Source organism: Oncorhynchus nerka, linkage group LG9a (assembly GCF_034236695.1).
Source record: "Oncorhynchus nerka isolate Pitt River linkage group LG9a, Oner_Uvic_2.0, whole genome shotgun sequence".
Classification (NCBI taxonomy): domain Eukaryota; kingdom Metazoa; phylum Chordata; class Actinopteri; order Salmoniformes; family Salmonidae; genus Oncorhynchus; species Oncorhynchus nerka.
In genome coordinates this window covers 60,786,201-60,806,760 of record NC_088404.1, presented here as the reverse complement: position 1 = coordinate 60,806,760, position 20,560 = coordinate 60,786,201, and the positions used below count along the sequence as shown (strand labels likewise).

Sequence of the window (20,560 nt, the reverse complement as noted above, 5' to 3'; positions counted from 1 at the left end):
CACTGTCAACTGTGGGACCTTATATAGACAGGTGTGTGCCTTTCCAAATCATGTCCAATCAATTGAATTTACCAAAGGTGGACTCCAATCAAGTTGTAGAAACATCAAGGATGATCAATGGAAACAGGATGCACCTGAGATCAATTTCGAGTCTCATAGCGAAGGGTCTGAATACTTTGTTTTTTATTTTTAATAAAATTGCAGAATTTCTAAACCTATTTTTGCTTTGTCATTATGGGTATTGTGTGTAGATTGAGTTAAACAAATATATCATCCATTTTAGAATAGGCTGTAATGTAACAAAATGTGGAAAAAGGTAAGGGGCCTGAAGACTTTCCGAATGCACTGTATGTCTGACTCTGGCATTATAACTGAGAAGAATTGAATAAGTGATCGTCATTTTATCTCGGCAGGCTTTTTATTTGAGAGAAACAGTGGTGTAGTTGACCTTGGTCAGTTAATCGACTGCTCTTCCCTCTGCCAGCCTCTAGCCGACTTGTCGGTTTAACCCCTTCAATTGCTGGTGAATCTTTGTTTTCATTTCAATCATTTACTATCTGTGATGTGCTAGATCCCTGCCCTGCATTAATGCAAATAAAGATCTACTGGAGCTGATATGCTTAATCCATTTTTGCTGCATCTCTCTGCCCGATTGCCGAATTGTTAACCCATAGGTTTTACCTGACGATTATATATATATATATATCTGGCACTATCCCCGAGGTATGGAATGCAGCCTATGTTCTCTCATTCACAAAGGTGGTGACTCTTGTGACCAACCTGACAGAGCCTGAGAGGATCTGAAGAGAATGGGAGAAACTCCCCAAATACAGGTGTGCCAAGCTTGTAGCATCATACCCAAGAAGACTCACGGCTGTAACAAAGTACTGAGTAAAGGGTCTGAATAGTTCTGTACATGTGTTTATTTTGAATTTTTATAAATTTGCACAATTTTGAATTTTTTTTTTTTTGCTTTGTCATTATGGGGTATTGTGTGTAGATGGGTGAGGGGGAAAAAACAATTGAATCCATTTTAGAATAAGGCTGTAAAACATAAATGTGTAAAAAGTCAAAGGGTCTGAATACTTTGAATCATATGTTCTAATATGCATTAGTGTTTTGAATGAATCATCACCTTTGAAAGGCCCAGGACCTCCACATCCAGCTCCTTCACCTGCAGGATCATCTGAGACCAGCCACCCGGACAGCTGATGAAACTGTGGGTTGGTCTGAGACCAGCCACCCAGACAGCTGATGAAACTGTGGGTTGGTCTGAGACCAGCCACCCAGACAGCTGATGAAACTGTGGGTTGGTCTGAGACCAGCCACCCAGACAGCTGATGAAACTGTGGGTTGGTCTGAGACCAGCCACCCGGACAGCTGATGAAACTGTGGGTTGGTCTGAGACCAGCCACCCAGACAGCTGATGAAACTGTGGGTTGGTCTGAGACCAGCCACCCGGACAGCTGATGAAACTGTGGGTTGGTCTGAGACCAGCCACCCGGACAGCTGATGAAACTGTGGGTTGGTCTGAGACCAGCCACCCGGACAGCTGATGAAACTGAGGGTTTGCACAACCAATGAATTTCTGCACAAACTGTCAGAAACAGTCTCAGGGAAACTCATCTGTCTGCAGTTCGGAGTAAAAACCGACTTCAGTGGGCAAATGCTCACCTTTGATGGCCACTGAAGAAGTGTGCTCTTTGGGTATGAATCTTGGTTTCAACTGTACCGGGTAGATGGCAGACAGTGTAGCGTGTGGGTGAGCGGTTTGACGACTATTGTGAAGAGTGCCCCATGGAGGTGGGGTTATGGTATGGGCAGGCATAAGCTACGGACAACGCACACAATTGTATTTGATCGATGGCAATTTGAATGCAGATACCGTAAGGAGATCCTGAGGCCCATTGTCGTGCCATTCACCTGCCGCCTAACCTCATGTTTCAGCATGATAATACATGGCCACATGTCACAGAATCTGTACACAATTCCTGGAAGCTGAAAATGGCCCAGTTCTTCCATGGCCTGCATACTCACCAGAAATGTCACCCATTGAGCAAGTTCGGGATACTCTGGATCGACAGCGTGTTCCAGTTCCTGCCTATATCGAATATTGGCACAGCCCTTGAAGAGTGGGACATCATTCCACAGGCCACAATCAACAGCCTGATCAACTCTATGTGAAGGAGATGGGTCATGCTGCATGAGGCAAATAGTGGTCACACCAGATAGACTGGTTTTCTGATCCACGTCCCTACCGTTAAGGTATCTGTGACCAACAGATGCATATCTGTATTCCCAGTCGTGAAATCCATAGATTAGGGTCTAATGAATTATTATTATTTATTTTTTAATTGAGTGAACTGTAACTCAGTAAAATCTTTGAAATTGTTTTGTATTTTTGTTCAGTGAAGATTCAACCATGTTTCCTAGAGAACCAGAATGTCAGGCATGAGCCCTAAAGCTGTGTCAATTGTGTCCATTTTGTCTATCATACTTGTCACATTTAGTTTCATAAGCGTGAGCCCTCTATGAAGTGTAAAGTCAGAGAGGGTATTAAGATCATTCCCATAAGAGCGAACAGGCATAGGGTCATCTGCATCTATTTGTTGAGTCAGATGAGACTTCGATAAAGTCCCTGGCCAACCACATAACAGCAAAGCAGTCTGAACATTTGACAGACCTCCCTCAAGTTGCTGGATGCAGGGGAGAGAACTGGGAGAGCAGTGTTGGTGGTGTTGCTTTGTGAGAAGGTGTAAACAGTGGAAGGTGTGAACCCATGTTCACAATTATTCCATTGTTATATAAATGCCAGCTGAAAAGTACCAGCGACCCCGCTGTCAGAGCAGGTCCGCTGAGGCCACGGCCTTGTGTGTCACTGGAGCCGGGCCGTGTAGTTGGAAACACAAACGTCTGCGCCTTTTTGGTAAAACATCGGTGTAAATTCTCAGTGGAAATTTGCCATGTGAGCTGCACCATGCATAATTGATGAGTCACAAATAAAGCCAGGACAACAAATGTTCACATTTTTCATTAGATTTTATTGAAAACTTTATAAAATAACATGCTACAGCAGCATTTCATTTTTTTGTTTACTATCCTTTACATGTTCACATTTATTCAAACTGTAGAAAATGGCTTTAACAGCCCTCTCAGACCAACCGCACAGGCAGAGTCTAAGACAGAAGGGATCTGCTGCCCTCTTGTGGCTAAGAGTGGGAGTTCACTTACCCGACACCACGCCATAGGCCTTATTACATTTTTTTTAACCTTTATTTAACTAGGCAAGTCAAACAGATTTGAGTCTCAGAAACCCGACCCTAGGAAGCAGTGACCAAATTTACATGGGCACAGTATTCCGGATAGTAGCTCATATCCCGCTTAAGGTATTATTCTGGAATGAATAAACTGAATATTCCTCATTTACTTAAAGGTTAAATGGAATTGTAACAGAAACACAGACTGACAGTAGGGCCTATAACCTCTCACATGCAGTCTCATATAATACTATCACTAGCAGTAAAATTATACAACAAATGTCTTGGGAACAAGAATGAAGAATATTAATATTATACTTTTTTATTAATCTCTCGAGTCCAGTACGGAGAATCAGCTAAATGAATGATTGAATTATTTTGGTCGTACGAACTGTGCAGGTAGCCTACCTTTTGGAAGAGATTTGTTTGACAAATCAAATGAAAATATCACACAACACCCATGATTTGTAAGATTGAGCCTGCACACTGCACGAAAAACAGGATATTGGTGTGCATGTAAATTTGTTCAATGACTAAGTTCTGGTTTCAATGACAGACTATTTTGGCATAGGGGAACCACATCACTGCTTATGCAACTACTTTACCCACTTGAATATAATACAAAATAGATTTTGGCTGCAACCTTTGCTTCACAAGGTTTTGGCATGTCTACCTCGTGATTTGTTGGGAGAGTCACCAGATCTCACCCTTATCAACGTAGGCAATGACATAGTTCCTCTTTGCCAAAAGAGCCCATCATTGAAACCAGACTCTAGTCTCTGTTGCTTGGGGGTCGGGTTTTGGAGAATAAGCATGTTTGGGGATCAATCTCATTGCAGTGCAGTCAGCTTGAAAAGTAAACATAGAAAACAATGAACAATTATCAAGCCAATACTTAGAATTTCAATCATCATCATCATCAGAGTTTCCTGAATTGAAATAGAATTGGCCCGAAATCCTGATCCTTCGCAACGGGCACGGTAGACTGAATTCCCAGGCCCACGTCTAAAATAATAATAATTTAAAATAATTCTTAGTGTCATCTTCAAGACACTCCAACATATAACGTAGTACAAGAAAACAGGTACAGACTTAGGGATACTTCAGCTAAACATTTTTTTTTTGTACAGGCAGCCTGCACATTCAAAGGGGGCAAAATGTTCTGAAACCATTTTTTTTTTTAACACACACACACACACACACACACACACACCACCCCCCCATTTGGAAAGTATTCAGAGCCCTGGACTTTTTCCACATTGATGAAGGCTGTAATGTAACAATCTACACACACAATACCCCATAATGACAAAGTGAAAACAGGTTTTTAGAAATTTTTGCAAATGTATTACAAATAAAAAAACAAAATACATTATTTACATAAATATTCAGACCCTTTGCTACGAGACACAAAATTGAGCTCAGCTGAATCCTGTTTCCATTGATCAAATTCAATTGATTGGACATGATTTGGAAAGGCACACACCTGTTTATATAAGGTCCCACAGTTGACAGCGCATGTCAGAGCAAAAACCAAGCCATGAGGTCGAAGGAATTGTCCGTAGGGCTCCGAGACAGGATTGTGTCGAGGCATAGATCTGGGGAAGGTACCATAACATTTCTGCGGTATTGAAGGTCCCCAAGAACACAGTGGCATCCATCATTCTTAAATGGAAGAAGTTTGGAACCACCAAGACTGTCCAATCAAATTTTTTTTTATTTTTTACCACAGGTGGACACAGGTGGACTAATGAAGTTGTAGAAATATCAAGGATGATCAATGGAAACAGAATGCACCCGAGGTCAATTTCGAGTCTCATAGAAAAGGGTCTGAATACTTAGGTAAACAAGGCATCAGTTTCTATATTTATACAATTGCAAAAAATAAAATAAACTTTGCCTTGACATGAGGTATTGTGTATAGATTGAATTATAATTTTTATTTTTAAAATCTATTTTAGAATAGGGCCGTAACATAAAATGTGGAAAAGATCAAGGGGTCTGAATACTTTCCAAAGGCACTGTGCACACACTACCGGTAAAAAGTTAAAACACACTCATTCAAGGGTTTTTCTTAATGTTTCACTATTTTCTACATTGTAGAATAATAATGAAGACATTAAAACTATAAGGAATCATGTAGTAACCAAAACTGTCACACAAATAAAATTAAAAAATTATATTTGAGATTCTTCAAAATAGCCACCCTTTGCCTTGACAGCTTTGCACACTCTTTGCATTTTCTCAACCAGCTTCATGAGGTAGTCACCAGGAATACATTTCAATTAACAGGGGTGCCTTGTTAAAAGTTCATTTGTGGAATTTCTTTCCTTTTTAATGCCTGAGCCAATCAGTTGTGTTGTGACAAGGTAGGGGTTGGTATACAGAAGATAGCCCTATTTGGAAAAATACCAAGTCCATATTATGGCAAGAACAGCTCAAATAAGCAAAGAGAAACAACAGTCCATCATTACTTTAAGACATGATGGTCAGTCAATACGGAACATTTCAAGAACTTTAAAAGTTTCTTCAAGTGCAGTTGCAAAAACCATCAAGGTCTATGATGAAACTGGCTCTCATGAGGACCGCCACAGGAAAGGAAGACCCAGAGTTACTGCTGCTGCAGAGGTTAAGTTCATTAGATTTACCAGCCTCAGAAATTGCAGTCCAAATAAATGCTTCAGAGTTCAAGTAACAGACATCTCTACATCAACTGTTCAGAGGAGGCTGTGTGAATCAGGCCTTCAAGGTCAAATTGCTGAAAAGAAACCACTACTAAAGGACACCAATATGAATTAGAGACTTGCTTGGACCAAGATACACAAACAATGGACATTAGACCGGTAGAAATGTGTCCTTTGGTCTGATGAGTCCAAATTGGAGATTTTTTTCTCCAACCGGCGTGTCTTTGTGAGACGCGGTGTGGGTGAATGGATGATCTCCGCATGTGTATTTCCCACCGTAAAGCACGGAACTGGTGTTATGGTGCTTTGCTGGTGACACTGTCCGATTGATTTAACATTCAAGGGACACTTAACCAGCATGGCTACCACAGCATTCTGCAGAGATACACCATCCCATCTGGTTTGCGCTTAGTGGGAATATCATTTGTTTTTCAACAGGACAAATGACCCAACACACCTCCAGGCTGTGTAAGGACTATTGGACGAAGAAGAAGAGTGATGGAGTGATGCATCAGATGACTTGGCCTCCACAATCACCCAACCTCAAGCAAATTGAGATGGTTTGGGATGAGTTGGACCACTGAGTGAAGGAAAAGCAGCCAACAAGTGCTCAGCACATGTGGGAACTCCTTCAAAACTGTTAGAAAAGCATTCCAGGTGAAGCTGGTTGAGAGAATGCCAAGAGTGTGCAAAGCCGTCATCAAGGAAAAGGGTGGCTATTTGAAGAATCAAATCTAAAATATATTTTGATTTGTTAAAAAAACTAAAATGGGTTACTACATGATTCCATATGTGTTATTTCATAACTTGATGTCTTCACTATTATTCTACAATGTAGAAAATGGTAAAAATAAAGAAAAACCCTTGAGTAGGTGTGTCCGAACTTTTGACTGGTACTGTGCACAGACAGACACACAGAGAGACAGAGATATGTATGTATGTATATATAATGTATGTATGTATGCATGTATGCATGCATATATACAGACAAATATACACACGCCATAATTTTCAGAAACATTTCTGGAAGGAGAGAGGAAAAGCATTACAATTAAAAAAGGAAACTTTTGAGAAATATATATATATATAGACTTCAATGGCAAACTCCTCTGATTCTACGTTGCACTACAGCCCAGTTTATAACCACCACATAACATGTTAAATAATTGGTGTTTAATGAGAAGCCGCCTTATTTTAAGGTTTAGAGCTGCTGGTTTACATTCACAATATATTATAAATGGCATTAAGCATGTTCTAGGTCACATCAGGCAGTTTGGAACTATTTAGCACAAGTCTTCTACTCTCCATCCAGTGACACACACACAAATACCTATTGCGACTCACAACTAGTTATTTTACATTGGATGGTGCTTGTAATTACACATGGAATCAAGGTGCCGAAGTTCATGTCCCAGCAAGAGTCACCATTGAGCCCTGAGCAGTGCAAAGGCTGCCCATTTTAGTCTCATCTTTGTGATGTGCTTTTTTCTCCCCCTTATTTATTGGGAGGGTGATCACCAACACAAGTGGATTAAGTCTGTAGCCAACATCCACAATGTGGACACCTCTCAGTCCCTTCATGTCATCTAGGCTTGATAGTCGCCCATGACGAACAGTGCGGCGAGGGCCAAAGGGTTATATAATACTGTAGCTACCACTTCAACTTGAAAGCCCACACTAATTGTTACCCGTCACCTGGCTTTTGGCTATTCTGAGACGTATTTCCCATGAATGACGCCAGTGTGATTAATTAAGACGTTAAAGAGCCTAATTAAATACAGGTGTGTCAGACATGGTTCACATTTCTCCAATGGCTGTGTGTGCCCTGCATTCTTTAAGCATATTTTAGAATTGTACAGATGTTCATTCTGTATTTAAAGCTTGTTTTGGCCAGCTTTGCATCCCTCTTTTGCATCCAATTTGGTTTGAATACCATCGTCTGTCATGTTTCAGCCATCATTGCCACATGTTACTAGGATATAACGATTGCAATCCACGGCATTGGGACTTAATTGCCCTAGCGCAGGTTGAGTGGCACAGCCCAAATGATTTAGACCAGTTTCCCCAAACGCGACCCTGGTGCGCCCCCCTGGGTGCACGTTCTGTTTTTTGCCATAGCACTACACAGCTGATTCAAATACCAAACTCATCAAACGGTGATCATTTGAGTCAGCTGTGTAGTGCTAGAGGAAAAAACATGCACCCAGGGGGGTCCCAGGACAGAGTTTGGGAAACCCTGCTTTAGCAGAAAATGGCTTGAACAGGGATTTGTTCAAAGCTTTGTCTGTTATTTAGCTTGTAAGTATGTTTGCTGGCCCCTTGGGGGGTTCAGTTCCTCTCCCTCCCAACCCTTACTTCATCCTGATTACATTTTAAGTTAACATAATTCTGCCACGTGAAAACAAAATCCATCATCTGTCCCAACCCAATACCCTTTGTGATCCCAGTTTTGCAAAAAAAAAAAAATGTTTTGGACCCAATTAAATTTCAACATATAACAGAATAATAAAATCGCCCCCGTAAATTTCCCAGCACGATTACACAATGAACGTACATGAGGTAAATCCCTGTAGTATGGGATAGCTAGCTGACACCACAACCCCAAATCCCTGTTCGGTGTTTTGTTCTGTGATTAGTGTTAACAGTGAAAAGCCAGCACAGGAATGACTATGACACTGTTCAGGTAGGCACAAGAACAACATCCCCCTTCCCCCAGACACACCTCTACACTTGTGATCCAGGTGCCCTGCGTGTGTATGGCGCTGCAGCGCTTTGCGGCTCTTTTTTTTTGTCCCTTTCCCCACCCCCTACCAGCGGCAGGCTCCGCCTCTCAGGACTTCCTGTGTCGGAGAGACTCGGAGATGCCATTGAGTTTGCTGCGTCCCGACGGGGTTGCCGTGCCACCGTTGCCATGGGGACGGCCACAGTCCCCTGTGACCTCCTGCTTCCGTCGGCGAGCGTCTTTGTAGCGGAGAGTGATGTCACTGCGGGTAGAGCAGAGGAGGAGAGTCAAGGGGGACACAGTGGCACACACGTATAAGGATGTTCACCGGCCTACATAGGCCTAAACGTTAGCACATTTCTTCACACACACACACACAAATACCCTGATTCTAAAGCACCCCCAATGGTTATGAACACGCTCACCCCATCCTCCCTAAGGGACAGTGTAGAATAGTAAGACATACAGCTGAGGAGGGAGACCACTTGTCAAGTCTATGTTTAAAGACGGCATGTCCAGACTACATGCGGCTATATATAGATATATATATATTCCTCTGTACGCTTCAGAACCATGACTGAAGACAGTTGGTGGAAGGTGCAGGGTGAGGAGCTGCTGATCTGATTGGCTATCAGAGGATGGCGGGTGGGGTCAGAATGCTGACTGACAGGTTGAAGCTCCTGTAATACAGCCAGGACGGCTAACCCTCTTGTAGAGAGCTACTGGGTGTGCTCCGGCTCTGCTTTAACACACCGGATTCAGTTAATCAAGCTTACCCGGCTCCTGAGCTGCTCATTTGTAGAATTATGTGTGTTCAAGCAAAAATGTTGACCGCTGAGGGTACTAAAGGACTAGAGTTGAGAAACTGCATGCAACCAAGGAGGGTAGCCATCTCTCTCTCTCTCTCCTCCAGAAGGAGGGTAGCTCTCCAGAAGGGGAGATAACATGACACGTCAGCTTTAGAAAACCAGCCTTGAGTTTCAAGTCATTTTTCTACTTCTTGCAGGGTGACATGGCATGTTAGAGGAAATAATCATTGACACCGCATCACACCACCAGCTCATGCCATGTCATACTTTATAAACTGTGTTGGTGGCTGAGGAATGAGTCATACAGTGCATTCAGAAAGTATTCAGACCCCTTCACTTTTTCCACATTTCATTAAGTTAGAGCCTTATACAATTTTTAAAAAATTGTTCCCCCCCTCATCAATCCACACACAATAACCCATAACGACAAAGCAAAAACAGGTTTAGAAATTGTTGCAAATGTATTAAAAATAAAAACTGAAATGACTCATTTACATAAGTATTCAGACCATTTACTCAGTACTTTGTTGAAGCACCTTTGGTAGCGATTACAGCCTCGAGTCTTCTTGGGTATGACACTACAAGCTTGGCACACCTGTATTTGGAGAGTTACTCCCATTCTTCTCTGTAGATCATCTCAAGCTCTGCCAGGTTGGATGGGGAGCGTTGCTGCAGTTATTTTTCAGACCTCTCCTGAGATGTTCGATCGGGTTCAAGGCCCGACTCTGGCTGGGCCACTCAAGGACATTCAGAGACTTGTCACGAAGTCACTCCTGCATTGTCTTGGCTCAGCCTGAGGTCCTGAGTGCTCTGGAGCAGGTTTTCATCAAGGATCTCTCTGTACTTTGCTCCATTCATCTTTCCCTTGATCCTGACTAGTCTCCCAGTCCCTGCTGCTGAAGAAAATCCCCACAGCATGATGCTGCCACCACCATGTTTCACTGTAGGGATGGTGCCAGGTTTCTTCCAGACGTGACACTTGGTATTCAAGCCAAAGAGTTTAATCAGACCAGAGAATCTTGTTTCTCATGTTCTGAGAGTCCTTTGGCGCGTTTTGGCAAACTCCAAATGGGCTGTCGTGCCTTTTACTGAGGAGTGGCTTCCGTCTAGCCACTAAAAATAAAGGCCTGATTGGTGGAGTGCTGCAGAGATGGTTGTCCTTCTGGAAGGTTCTCCCATATCCACAGAGGAACTCTGGAGCTCTGTCAGAGTGACCATCAGGTTCCTGGTCGCCTCCCTGACCAAGGCCCTTCTCCCGATTGCGCAGTTTGGTGTGGCGGCCAACTATAGGAAGAGACTTGGTGGTTCCAATCTTCTTCCATTTGAGACTGATGGAGGCCACTTGTCTTGGGGACCTTAAATGCTGCAGAAATGTTTTGGTACCCTTCCCCAGATCTGTGCCTAGACACAATCCTGTCTCGGCACTCTACAGACAATTCCTTTGACCTCATGGCTTGGTTTTTGCTCTGACATGCACTTTCAATAGTGGGACCTTATACAGACAGGCGTGTGCCTTTCCAAATCATGTCTAATCAATTGAATTTACCACAGGTGGACTCCAATCATGTTGTAGAAAAATCTCAAGGATGATCAATGGAAAAAGGATGCACTGGAGCTCAATTTAGAGTGAATACCTACGTAAATAAGGTATGTTTTTATATTTTGTTTTATATCAAATTTGCCAAAATTACTAAACCTGTTTTCGCTTCGTCATTATGGGACATTGTGTGTAAATTGATGAGGATTTTCTCTTATCAATTTCAGAATAAGGCTGTAAACGTAACAAATTGTGGAAAAAGGAGTCTGAATACTTTCCGAATACACTGTAGTCATAGCTTTCCAAATGTTCCAGAATGGCACTTTGAAGTGTGCAGTTGACAACTTCCACTTCATTTAGTGTTTTCACTGATCAAACCCTTTTCTAATTGAGGAACAATCTGAGAGAGAAAAGACAAAAAGGCCCGAGTGTGAGGTCAGAAAAACAAAACAAAAAAACAGGAAGAGGATAGTAGTACGACACGGCAGAACCGAAAACACGCATCATGAGATGGATTGATTCTGTGGAGGAAAACATGGATCCATTTTGGATCCAGAGAAGGTGAGGTGGTGGGTGATGACACCAACAGCAGACCACCGCTATGTAGGAGAAGAGGCACAGCCTCGCTCCTACACCTACCTCACTGGACATGAACATTGCCGCTAAGAACGAGAAGGGACAGCAGGAGGGGTGGAGAAAACAGACGAGAAGCTTTAACATGCAGGGCTAATATACCCAGTCATGTCCAGCATGAGGGGAGGGGGGCAACATAAAAGAAAAATTGCACACTCAACCACACAAAAAACATACACAACCATTATACCATATGGGGACATGAACAGGAAAAAAAATACAAAAAAAATGGATACATATTACATTACTAAAATAATAAAATGGGCAGCTAATGAACATAAGCTTCCATGAAGAATCAACATAAATGTATTCATAAACATGAATTTCATGCAAGGCATTTCTTATCAATTCATTAAATGAATCGGAATGTTAAGTGTTACCAAAGCACGTCTGCATGGCACAGGTAACAGAAGAGACCAGAACGACTCCAGTTCATGACCCGAACACTGCTGAAGACCTCTTTTACAGTATATACACATTATTGTCATTATTGCTATGTTCTACAACAGAGGAGACAGGCAGACTGGTTGGCAGCTTACCGGATGAAGAAGCGCCACAATGTCCAGCTGAGGATGAGGACGATGCCCAGGAACCAGCATTGGGTGACGAAGAAGGGGATGGGCAGCATGATGGTCCTGGGGTCGTATTTGACTACGATGAGGAACTCGGTCACGGTGATGGCCGCCACCAGCCACGCCTGCTGCCCCAGCTTCCTATAGAACTTCCTGAGGGAGGACGGAGGAGACAGAGACGGAGGATTTAATTGCTCATCAGTTGTAAAGACACACTGCACACAATACATACAGTGTTACTAATACTCACGGGTCGTCCATGAAGTCGTAGATCTCCCTCATGGCCACTCCGCCCACATTGACAAAGAAGACGAGGCGAAGCAACACCAGGTAGTGCTCCGGAGGCATCCACAGCACAAACTTCAGGTAGAAGGTGTTCAACTCCGCCAGCAGGAACTAACAGAGAGAACAAGAGAGAAGGGAGAGAGAGATGGAGAGACAGGCAGGGAGATTGCAGAGAGATTACAGGTCAGAGGAGGAAGACTTGAGTAGAGAGAGATAAGCGACAGATTTAGTGCAGGTGAGCGTGAACGTGAGAGCGCAACCTAGACAGAGAGTGACAGTCGACAAAGAGTTAAGTGAGAGGAATGAGAGAGAGAGAGAGCAACAGTGAGAGAGTCTCACCATGAAGATGATTCCCAGGACAGCCAGCCACCTGCGTAGGTTGGAGGCAGGCTTCCACTCAAACTTGACCCAGCTGTAGGGTGTGAACTGGAAGGCCATGCGCTTGATCTTCCCCCTGATTAACAGACACATACACACATATCGTACACTATCCATCCCTAATAAGAAATGAGAACATTCTATAAAAAAAACTACTACTACAAACTCTTTGATGGGAGAATATTAGTTAAGTAAACAACAGCCATATCTATAACTCTTATGACATCGGGACTTCTTTGCGCACAAGCTTAAGGAAGCGTAACCAAGGTGACAGGAGGTGGGCAGCGTACTTGTATGTGGGGATGTTCCACAGTCCCTGCCACTGGTAGGGCTTCATAGACAGCCAGCCTAAGGTCTTCATCCCAGCGTAGATCCCCAGGCCATTACACACCAGCACATCCATTATCCACTGAAAGACAGACATGACATTTAGGATTCACAGAACAAGACATGGCATTCGGCATTCTCGAAAGACAAAATCCTAACTCAAGCTTTCTGCACATAACATTCAGTATCTACTTACAGGGAGACCGATCTACTGACGGGGCGGCAGGGTAGCCTAGTGGTTAGTGTTGGGCCAGTAACCGAATGGTTGCTAGATCGAAGCCCCGAGCTGACAAGGTAAAAATCTGTCGTTCTGCCCCTGAACAAGGCAAGTAACCCATTGTTCCTAGGCCGTCATTGTAAATAAGAATTTGTTCTCAACTTGCCTGGTTAAATAAAAAGGTCAAAAACATTTTTTTTTTTTTTTTTTTAAATTTTACATTCAACTGACAGACTTGAAATTCAATAAAGTCAATTTGCCTCCTAGTATCAAACATCCATTATCCAAACTCAACAGTGGAAAAACGTATCCTCGTGTGTTATGAAGAAGAGGTACATACATGGTCCCACCAGCACTCAGAGAAGTTGGGAAGCTGGTGCTCCAGACTGTACTCCAGGAACTCAAACATCACGCTGATGATCATACACATCCACCAGTCTCTGATCACAAGTGTCTGACAGAAGAAGGGAGGGAGATGGGAGACGTGAATGTTGTGGCTTCCTGTAATCAGTCACCCACCACTGTGTATGATGTCGTCATATTGCCAACTCTACCTTTAATCCAGTATTAATGCTAATCAAGCATGAAATATAGGCTTAAAATACAGTACACTACTCAGACCCACCTTAATATACCAGCCAAGAAAGTGAGCGGGGACAAAGCCATCCATCTTGTCCTGCAAAAATAGCATTTGTGTCATATTTTTTAACCTTTGCCAACAGTGATCTTTGGGACGGCCCTTTTACAACCATGTTAACAAAGAACTGAGAACCTTGTTTTACGCGGACAACAGTGGATTTAAATATCTGTGGAAATTAGTGATTAATGAGTGGAATTTAATGGTTACAAAATTAAAAAGCACACAGAAAGCCAACATTTGAGTGTACAGTCCACTAGGGCAGTCTGTTGGCTTAAGGGAACCCAGTAGGAGCACTGAGTGAAGTATTACTCCGTCGAGCAAGACAGCGAGAAAGCAAGCGAGACAGAGAGAGACACACACACACACACAAACACCGAGAGAGAGAGGAGAGCGCGCAAGCGAGAGAGTCACCTAGAAAGCGAAAGAGACACACACACCGAGAAAGAGAAATGTCTTTAGTGTCACAGTCCCTGCAGGTGCCACCATTGCTGTTGTGCTAGAGCTTAATGTGTGCGCGCACGTGTCTTACCCAGATGTTATGCCAGGGGTCGGTGGTGTTCCCCGGGTCGTATATGAGGCAGTTGCCGCCATAATCCCTCTCCGGCAGGGCTACCCCCAGTTTGGGGTCAATGTACTTCATAAACTGTCTCCCATCACGGACCGTCTAATGAATGAGGGCAAATTAAGTATACACAAATCGATAGTATTTAGTACTTGTCTATGTATAGTGAACAAAAACAAACGCAACATGTAAAGTGTTGGTCCCATGTTTCATGAGCTGAAATAAAAGACCCCAGAAATGTTTCAGACACACAAAAGGGTTCCCTCAAATGTTGTGCAAACATTTTTTTTTACATCCCTGTGTGTGAACATTTCTCCTTTGCCAAGATAATCCATCCACCTGACAGGTGTGGCATATCAAGAAGCTGATTAAACAGCATGATCATTACACAGGTGCACCTTATGCTGGGGACAATAAAAGGCCACTTTAAAATGTGCAGTTGTGTCACACAGCACAATGCCACAGATGCCTCAAGTTGAGGGAGTGTGCAATTGGCATGCTTACTGCAGGAATGTCCACCAGAGCTGTTGCCAGAGAATGGAATGTTCATTTCTACCATAAACCGTCTCCAATGTCGTTTTAGAAAATTTGGCAGTACGTCCAACCGGCCTCAAAACCGCAGACCACGTGTAACCACGCCAGCCCAGGCCCTCCACATCTGGTTTCTTTACCTGCGGGATCAGACTAGCCTCCCAGACGGCTGATGAAACTGAGGAGCATTTCTACCTGTAATCAAGCTCTTTTGTGGGGAAAAACTCATTCCGATTGGCTGGGCCTGACTCCCAGGCCCGCTGCTCACCTGCTCCGTCATGTGAAATCCATAGATTATGGCCTAATTTATTTATTTCAATTGACCGATTTCCTTATATGAACTTTAACTTGTAAGTCGCTCTGGATAAGAGCGTCTGCTAAATGACTTAAATGTAAATGTTAACTCAGTAAAATTGTTGAAATTGCTGCTTTTGCGTTTAGATATTTGTTCAGTATACTTTGAACATAACTCGTTTCTGGAAGATGTGTTCTCTTCCCTTTAAGTCCCTTCAGACCCATTCCGCATCTAATCATGTCATTGATCCTTTTCCCTTTTGATTGTCCCTCTTTACTAAAAAATACCTGGTTGGCAGTGCTCTCAGAGAGAACTTGCCTCTGTATTTCAAAGCTGATTGTAGTGATTATTCATTCAAACAACAATTCTATTGCAACTATAATAGCACAAACAATTCAGTGCTCGGGTGTGTGTGTGTGTTGGTGCAATCGACCCACCTGGAACAGCACAAAGATAAGGAATAGCTCGTAGACAACGGAGACACATAGCCAGAAGCGCCAGTATGCTGGAGAGAAGAGAGAGAGATAACAAAATATTATACATTTTAGCATAATCTACACTACTGGGACATCCACAAGGTGCTTTCCTTGTTAATTCTTTAGAGTAAGACATTGGAGGAGGCGGGAGTGCTAAACTGACATATGGAATTGTTTTAAGATGGTCTATCGATCATTCAGCGATTTGGTTTAGAATTTCAGGACCCCTCAGGTATCCAAACAACATATAGATGTTGGCCTTTACTACTAAATCCCACAGAAACACATTGAATAACACATTCATAAAATGGCAAAAAGGACAGTCCAAAAATGTATCATAAGAAACCAGGTTGACGCATCTGTCCTAAATCTAGCAGATATAAAAATAACTCACAAAACTACCTTCATACTTCCATTCCTTTCTTTTCTTTACCGGTACCGGTTACCTTCAGATGAGTCTCGTCACAGATATCTTCAGTTTAAACTGACACATTTTGATGGGATTAAAAATTTTAAAAAGTAACTTAGGTTGACTCACCAGTGTGCCAATCGACTCTACGGGGTTAACGGAAAACAGTAAATAACCACAAAACTGAGTCACTAATAAGGACCGCAAGGAAACATATTACTGCACAGCATCCATTTCGTTTGTTTTGTTTATTGACAGTGTAGTAGGGCTGGGATACATACCGTAGCTCCAGTTTCTCCAGTCTAAAACCCTGGAGTAACCTTCACACCATCAAGACTTTAGTCTCCTACAATGGGCCATTTGTTTTGCAAAATAGAAACACCTGGCAACAAGATGACAATGCCTGCCAACCACAAGTAGTGTTGTAGCATGACAAGTGTTGCCGTGTTGGCATTTGACTATCCATCACCTGTAGTAAACAAATGAGTAGGTAGGAGTAGTAGGTAGACTACTTAAATAGCTAACAAAATGGTTAGTGGCCCGAAGTGTTGAGATTGCCTGTAATGACAACAAGCTCAGTCCAATGCTGTGACACACCGCCCCAGACCATGACGGCCCCTCATCTCCAAATCGATCCCGCTCCAGAGTACAGGCCTCGGTGTAACACTCATTCCTTCAACTATAAATGCGAATCTGGCCATCACCCCTGGTGAGACAAAACCATGACTAGTCACTGAAGAGCACTTTTTGCCAGTCCTGTCTGGTCCAGCGAAGGTGGGTTTGTGCCCATAGGCGACGTTGTTACCGGTGATGTCTGGTGAGGACCTGCCTTACAACAGGCCTACAAGCCCTTAGTCGAGCCTCTCTCAGCCTACTGCGGACAGTCTGAGCATCCTGTACCTGCCCTGCAGGTGTGATGTTTGGATGTACCAATCCTGTGCAGGTGTTGTTACACGTGGTCTGCCACTGTGAGAATGATCAGATGTCCGTCCTGTCTCTCTGTAGCGCTGTCTTAGACGTCTCACAGTACGGACATAGCAATTTATTACCCTGGCCACATCTGCAGTCCTCATGCCTCCTTGCAACATGCCTATGGCACATTCACACAGCTGAGCAGGGACCCTCGGCATCGTTCTTTGTGTTTTTCAGAGTCAGTAGAAAGGCCTCTTTAGTGTCCTAAGTTTTCATAATTACCTACTCCCTGTAAGTGGTTAGTGTCTTAACCTGTTGCTCCTACCCTCTACTTTTTTGAACATTTTGTTAAAAATCGCGCAACATTTCAGCGCCCTGCTACTCATGCCAGGAATATAGTACGTTCATATGGTTAGAATGTGTGGATAGGAAACCCTCGGACGTTTTTAAAACTGGTTAAATCACGACTGTGGCTATTACATAACGTGCGTTACATCGGAAAGCGCAGGAAAACCTGATCACAGAAAATGGAAATAAATATCCTTGCGCCACTTCCAGCAATTGTTAACAGTGAGCCGAATTAGATAAGACCGAGCATTCAACTCCCACAGCATCCCCATGTTGTCTAGAGTCTTGTGAATTGAATCATCTTTGATTCTTGGTTGAACCGAAACAGGGGCACCACTTACCTCCGGTCTCCGCCCAGATCATTCCGGAAGAGCTCTCTCGTGAAATTTTTTCCAAGACGACAGCTAATGATTTTTACATCGCCTATGGATGATTTTTATCGCTTATTAACGTTTACTAATACCTAAAGTAGCATTACAAACGTATTTCAAGTGTTTTGTGAAAGTTTATCGTCTACTTTTTGAATTTAAAAAATGACGTTACGTTGTGAAATCGCTGTTTTTTTCGTTTATCACACAGTCTACATATAACGATATCTTGGCTTTATATGGCCCGATTTAATCGAAATAAAGACCCAATAGTGTTTATGGGACATCTAGGAGTGCCAACAAAGAAGATGGTGAAAGGTAATGACTGTTTTCTATTTTATTGTGCGGTTTGTGTAACGCCGAAATGCTAATTATTTTGTTTACGTCCCCTGCTGTGCTTTTGTGTTGTAGTGTATTGGTGCATGCTATCAGATAATAGCTTCTCATGCTGTCGCCGAAAAGCATTTTAAAAATCGGACTTGTTGCCTGGATTCACAACGAGTGTAGCTTTAATTTGATACCCTGCATGTGTATTTTAATGAACTTTTGAGTTTTAACTAATACTATTAGCATTTAGCGTAGCGCATTTGCATTTCCAGAGCTCTAGTTGGGACGCAAGCGTCCCAAGTAGAGGCAAGGCACCGTTCCACAGGTGCATGTTCATTAATTGTTTATGGTTCATTGAACAAGCATGGGAAAAAAGTGTTTAAATCCTTTACAATGAAGATCTGTGAAGTTATTTGAATTTTTACTAATTATCTTTGAAAAACCGGGTCCTGAAAAAGGGACGTTTCATTTTTTGCTGAGTTTACAATGGCTCTTTGGTTTGTAGCCTGTAATGGTTTGTAGCCCTTGCCAGGCTTTCCCAATGTCCTTGAAAAGGTTTTCATTTTTTTCTTTGTATGCTGCCTTGCACTCCTTGATTTTGCTTTCGAGTTGCCTTGGAATATTTTTCATTTTCTCTTTAGTGCTACCCGATTCAAAAACATAATTTTTTAATTCCAGAGTTACCCACGGTTTATTATTGGGGAAGACGTTGAGACTTTCTTTTTGGGAATAACAAGATCCTCACAGAAACGGATGTACTCACAGTTCAGCTCATCTGACTCTACATACTATGTTATGATCTGATCTCCTAATGTGCCTTGGAAAAATATGCACCTGTGATGTTACCACAAGAGGTTCAGACAGCTTTCATTTCAGGTAGGACATGAAAAATATTGCTGATATGGTAAATGTTCAGATTGAATTGTGCAATTCAGAGTTTCACAGCTGAATGGGACAAGTTGTAAAAGACAAATTCCCAGTTTCCACTGTTCCTGACCAATGCACATGCCGCGATTAAATAAACAAAAAGTTGTTCAACTGGTGGTGCTTGAAACGACACACAGGAAAATGCCAAATCTGTCTCTGCATTAAGGCTGCACGATTTGGACAAAACAACAAATTGCCATATCTGGCCCCCCCAAAAAATTGCAATTGTGATCATGAATTGCTATTTTCCAACACTTGAGTGAAAAACATGTCTAACGAAATTACCAAGTTAAAACAACTGTCAGGGTAGAGCACATCACTTCTAATATGAGATCATATGAATTAAAACATACTGTGCTAACAGAATACAAGACCAAAAGAAACAAATCTTTTCCAACATTGTTATAGGCTACATACACCTACATATTAACAAACACATGTTTTATATGATCATAGAAATAGAGTGTGCTATAAGCATAGCACTTATTCATTTATGATTAACATTATGGAGTTCTTATTTTAGCATTAGTTTTTAAACAACCTAAATTAATTATTTATTCAGGAAGGTAGAATAGGAAGCTTATGATGGTGTAATTATGTATTATGTATAAGTGGGCTCAAATCATTATTATTGAAATTGTTAGTCAACGTTCCAGATATGCATCGTTGGTCACAGATAACAGATTTGGCCCTAATCTATGCATTTCACTTGACAGAATACAGATATTGGTCACAGATAAATAAATAAAGTAAGGGGCGTGGATCAGTCAGTATCTGGTGTGACCACCATTTGCCTCATGCAGCACGACATCTCCTTTGCATAGAGTTGATCAGGCTGTTGATTGTGGCCTGTGGAATGTTGTCCCACTCTTCTTCAATGGCTGTGTGAAGTACAGCTGGATATTGGCGGGAACTGGAAAACGCTGCTGTACATGTCAATCCAGAGCATCCAAAACGTACTCAATGGGTGACATGTCTGGTGAGCAGGCCATGGAAGAAAGGACATTTTAATCTCCCGGGAATTGCGTACAGATCCTTGCGACATGGGACTGTGCATTATGCTGAAACATGAGGTGATGGATGAATGGCACGACAATGGGCCTCAGCATGTCGTCACAGTATCTCTGTGCATTCAAATTGCAATCGATAAAATGCAATTGAATTCGTTGTCCAATTTATGCCTGCCCATATCATAACCCCACTGTCACCATGGGGCACTCTGGTCCCTAGATTGACATCAGCAAACCGCTTGCCAACACGACACGTCACACGCAGTCTGCCCGGTACAGTTGAAATCAGGATTCATCCGTAAAGAGCACACTTGTCCAGCGTACCAGTGAGCAT

The 20,560-nt window shown here is 42.6% G+C and overlaps 1 protein-coding gene across 2 annotated transcripts in view; it reads right to left on the bottom strand.

Moving 5' to 3' along the window:
* Positions 1-3,020: 3,020 nt before the first annotated feature.
* Positions 3,021-20,560, bottom strand: part of ptdss2 (phosphatidylserine synthase 2) — a 40,592-nt gene continuing 23,052 nt past the window's right edge. For both annotated transcript variants that reach the window (XM_029668792.2, XM_029668793.2), the window contains exons 5-13: positions 15,887-15,954; positions 14,591-14,725; positions 14,047-14,097; positions 13,762-13,875; positions 13,168-13,286; positions 12,839-12,953; positions 12,465-12,610; positions 12,182-12,367; positions 3,021-8,925 (exon numbers count right to left, since the gene is read on the bottom strand). In XM_029668792.2, coding sequence (XP_029524652.1) covers positions 8,772-8,925; positions 12,182-12,367; positions 12,465-12,610; positions 12,839-12,953; positions 13,168-13,286; positions 13,762-13,875; positions 14,047-14,097; positions 14,591-14,725; positions 15,887-15,954 — 1,088 coding nt within the window. In that variant the 3' untranslated portion in view covers positions 3,021-8,771. The remainder of the gene's footprint in view (positions 8,926-12,181; positions 12,368-12,464; positions 12,611-12,838; positions 12,954-13,167; positions 13,287-13,761; positions 13,876-14,046; positions 14,098-14,590; positions 14,726-15,886; positions 15,955-20,560) is intronic.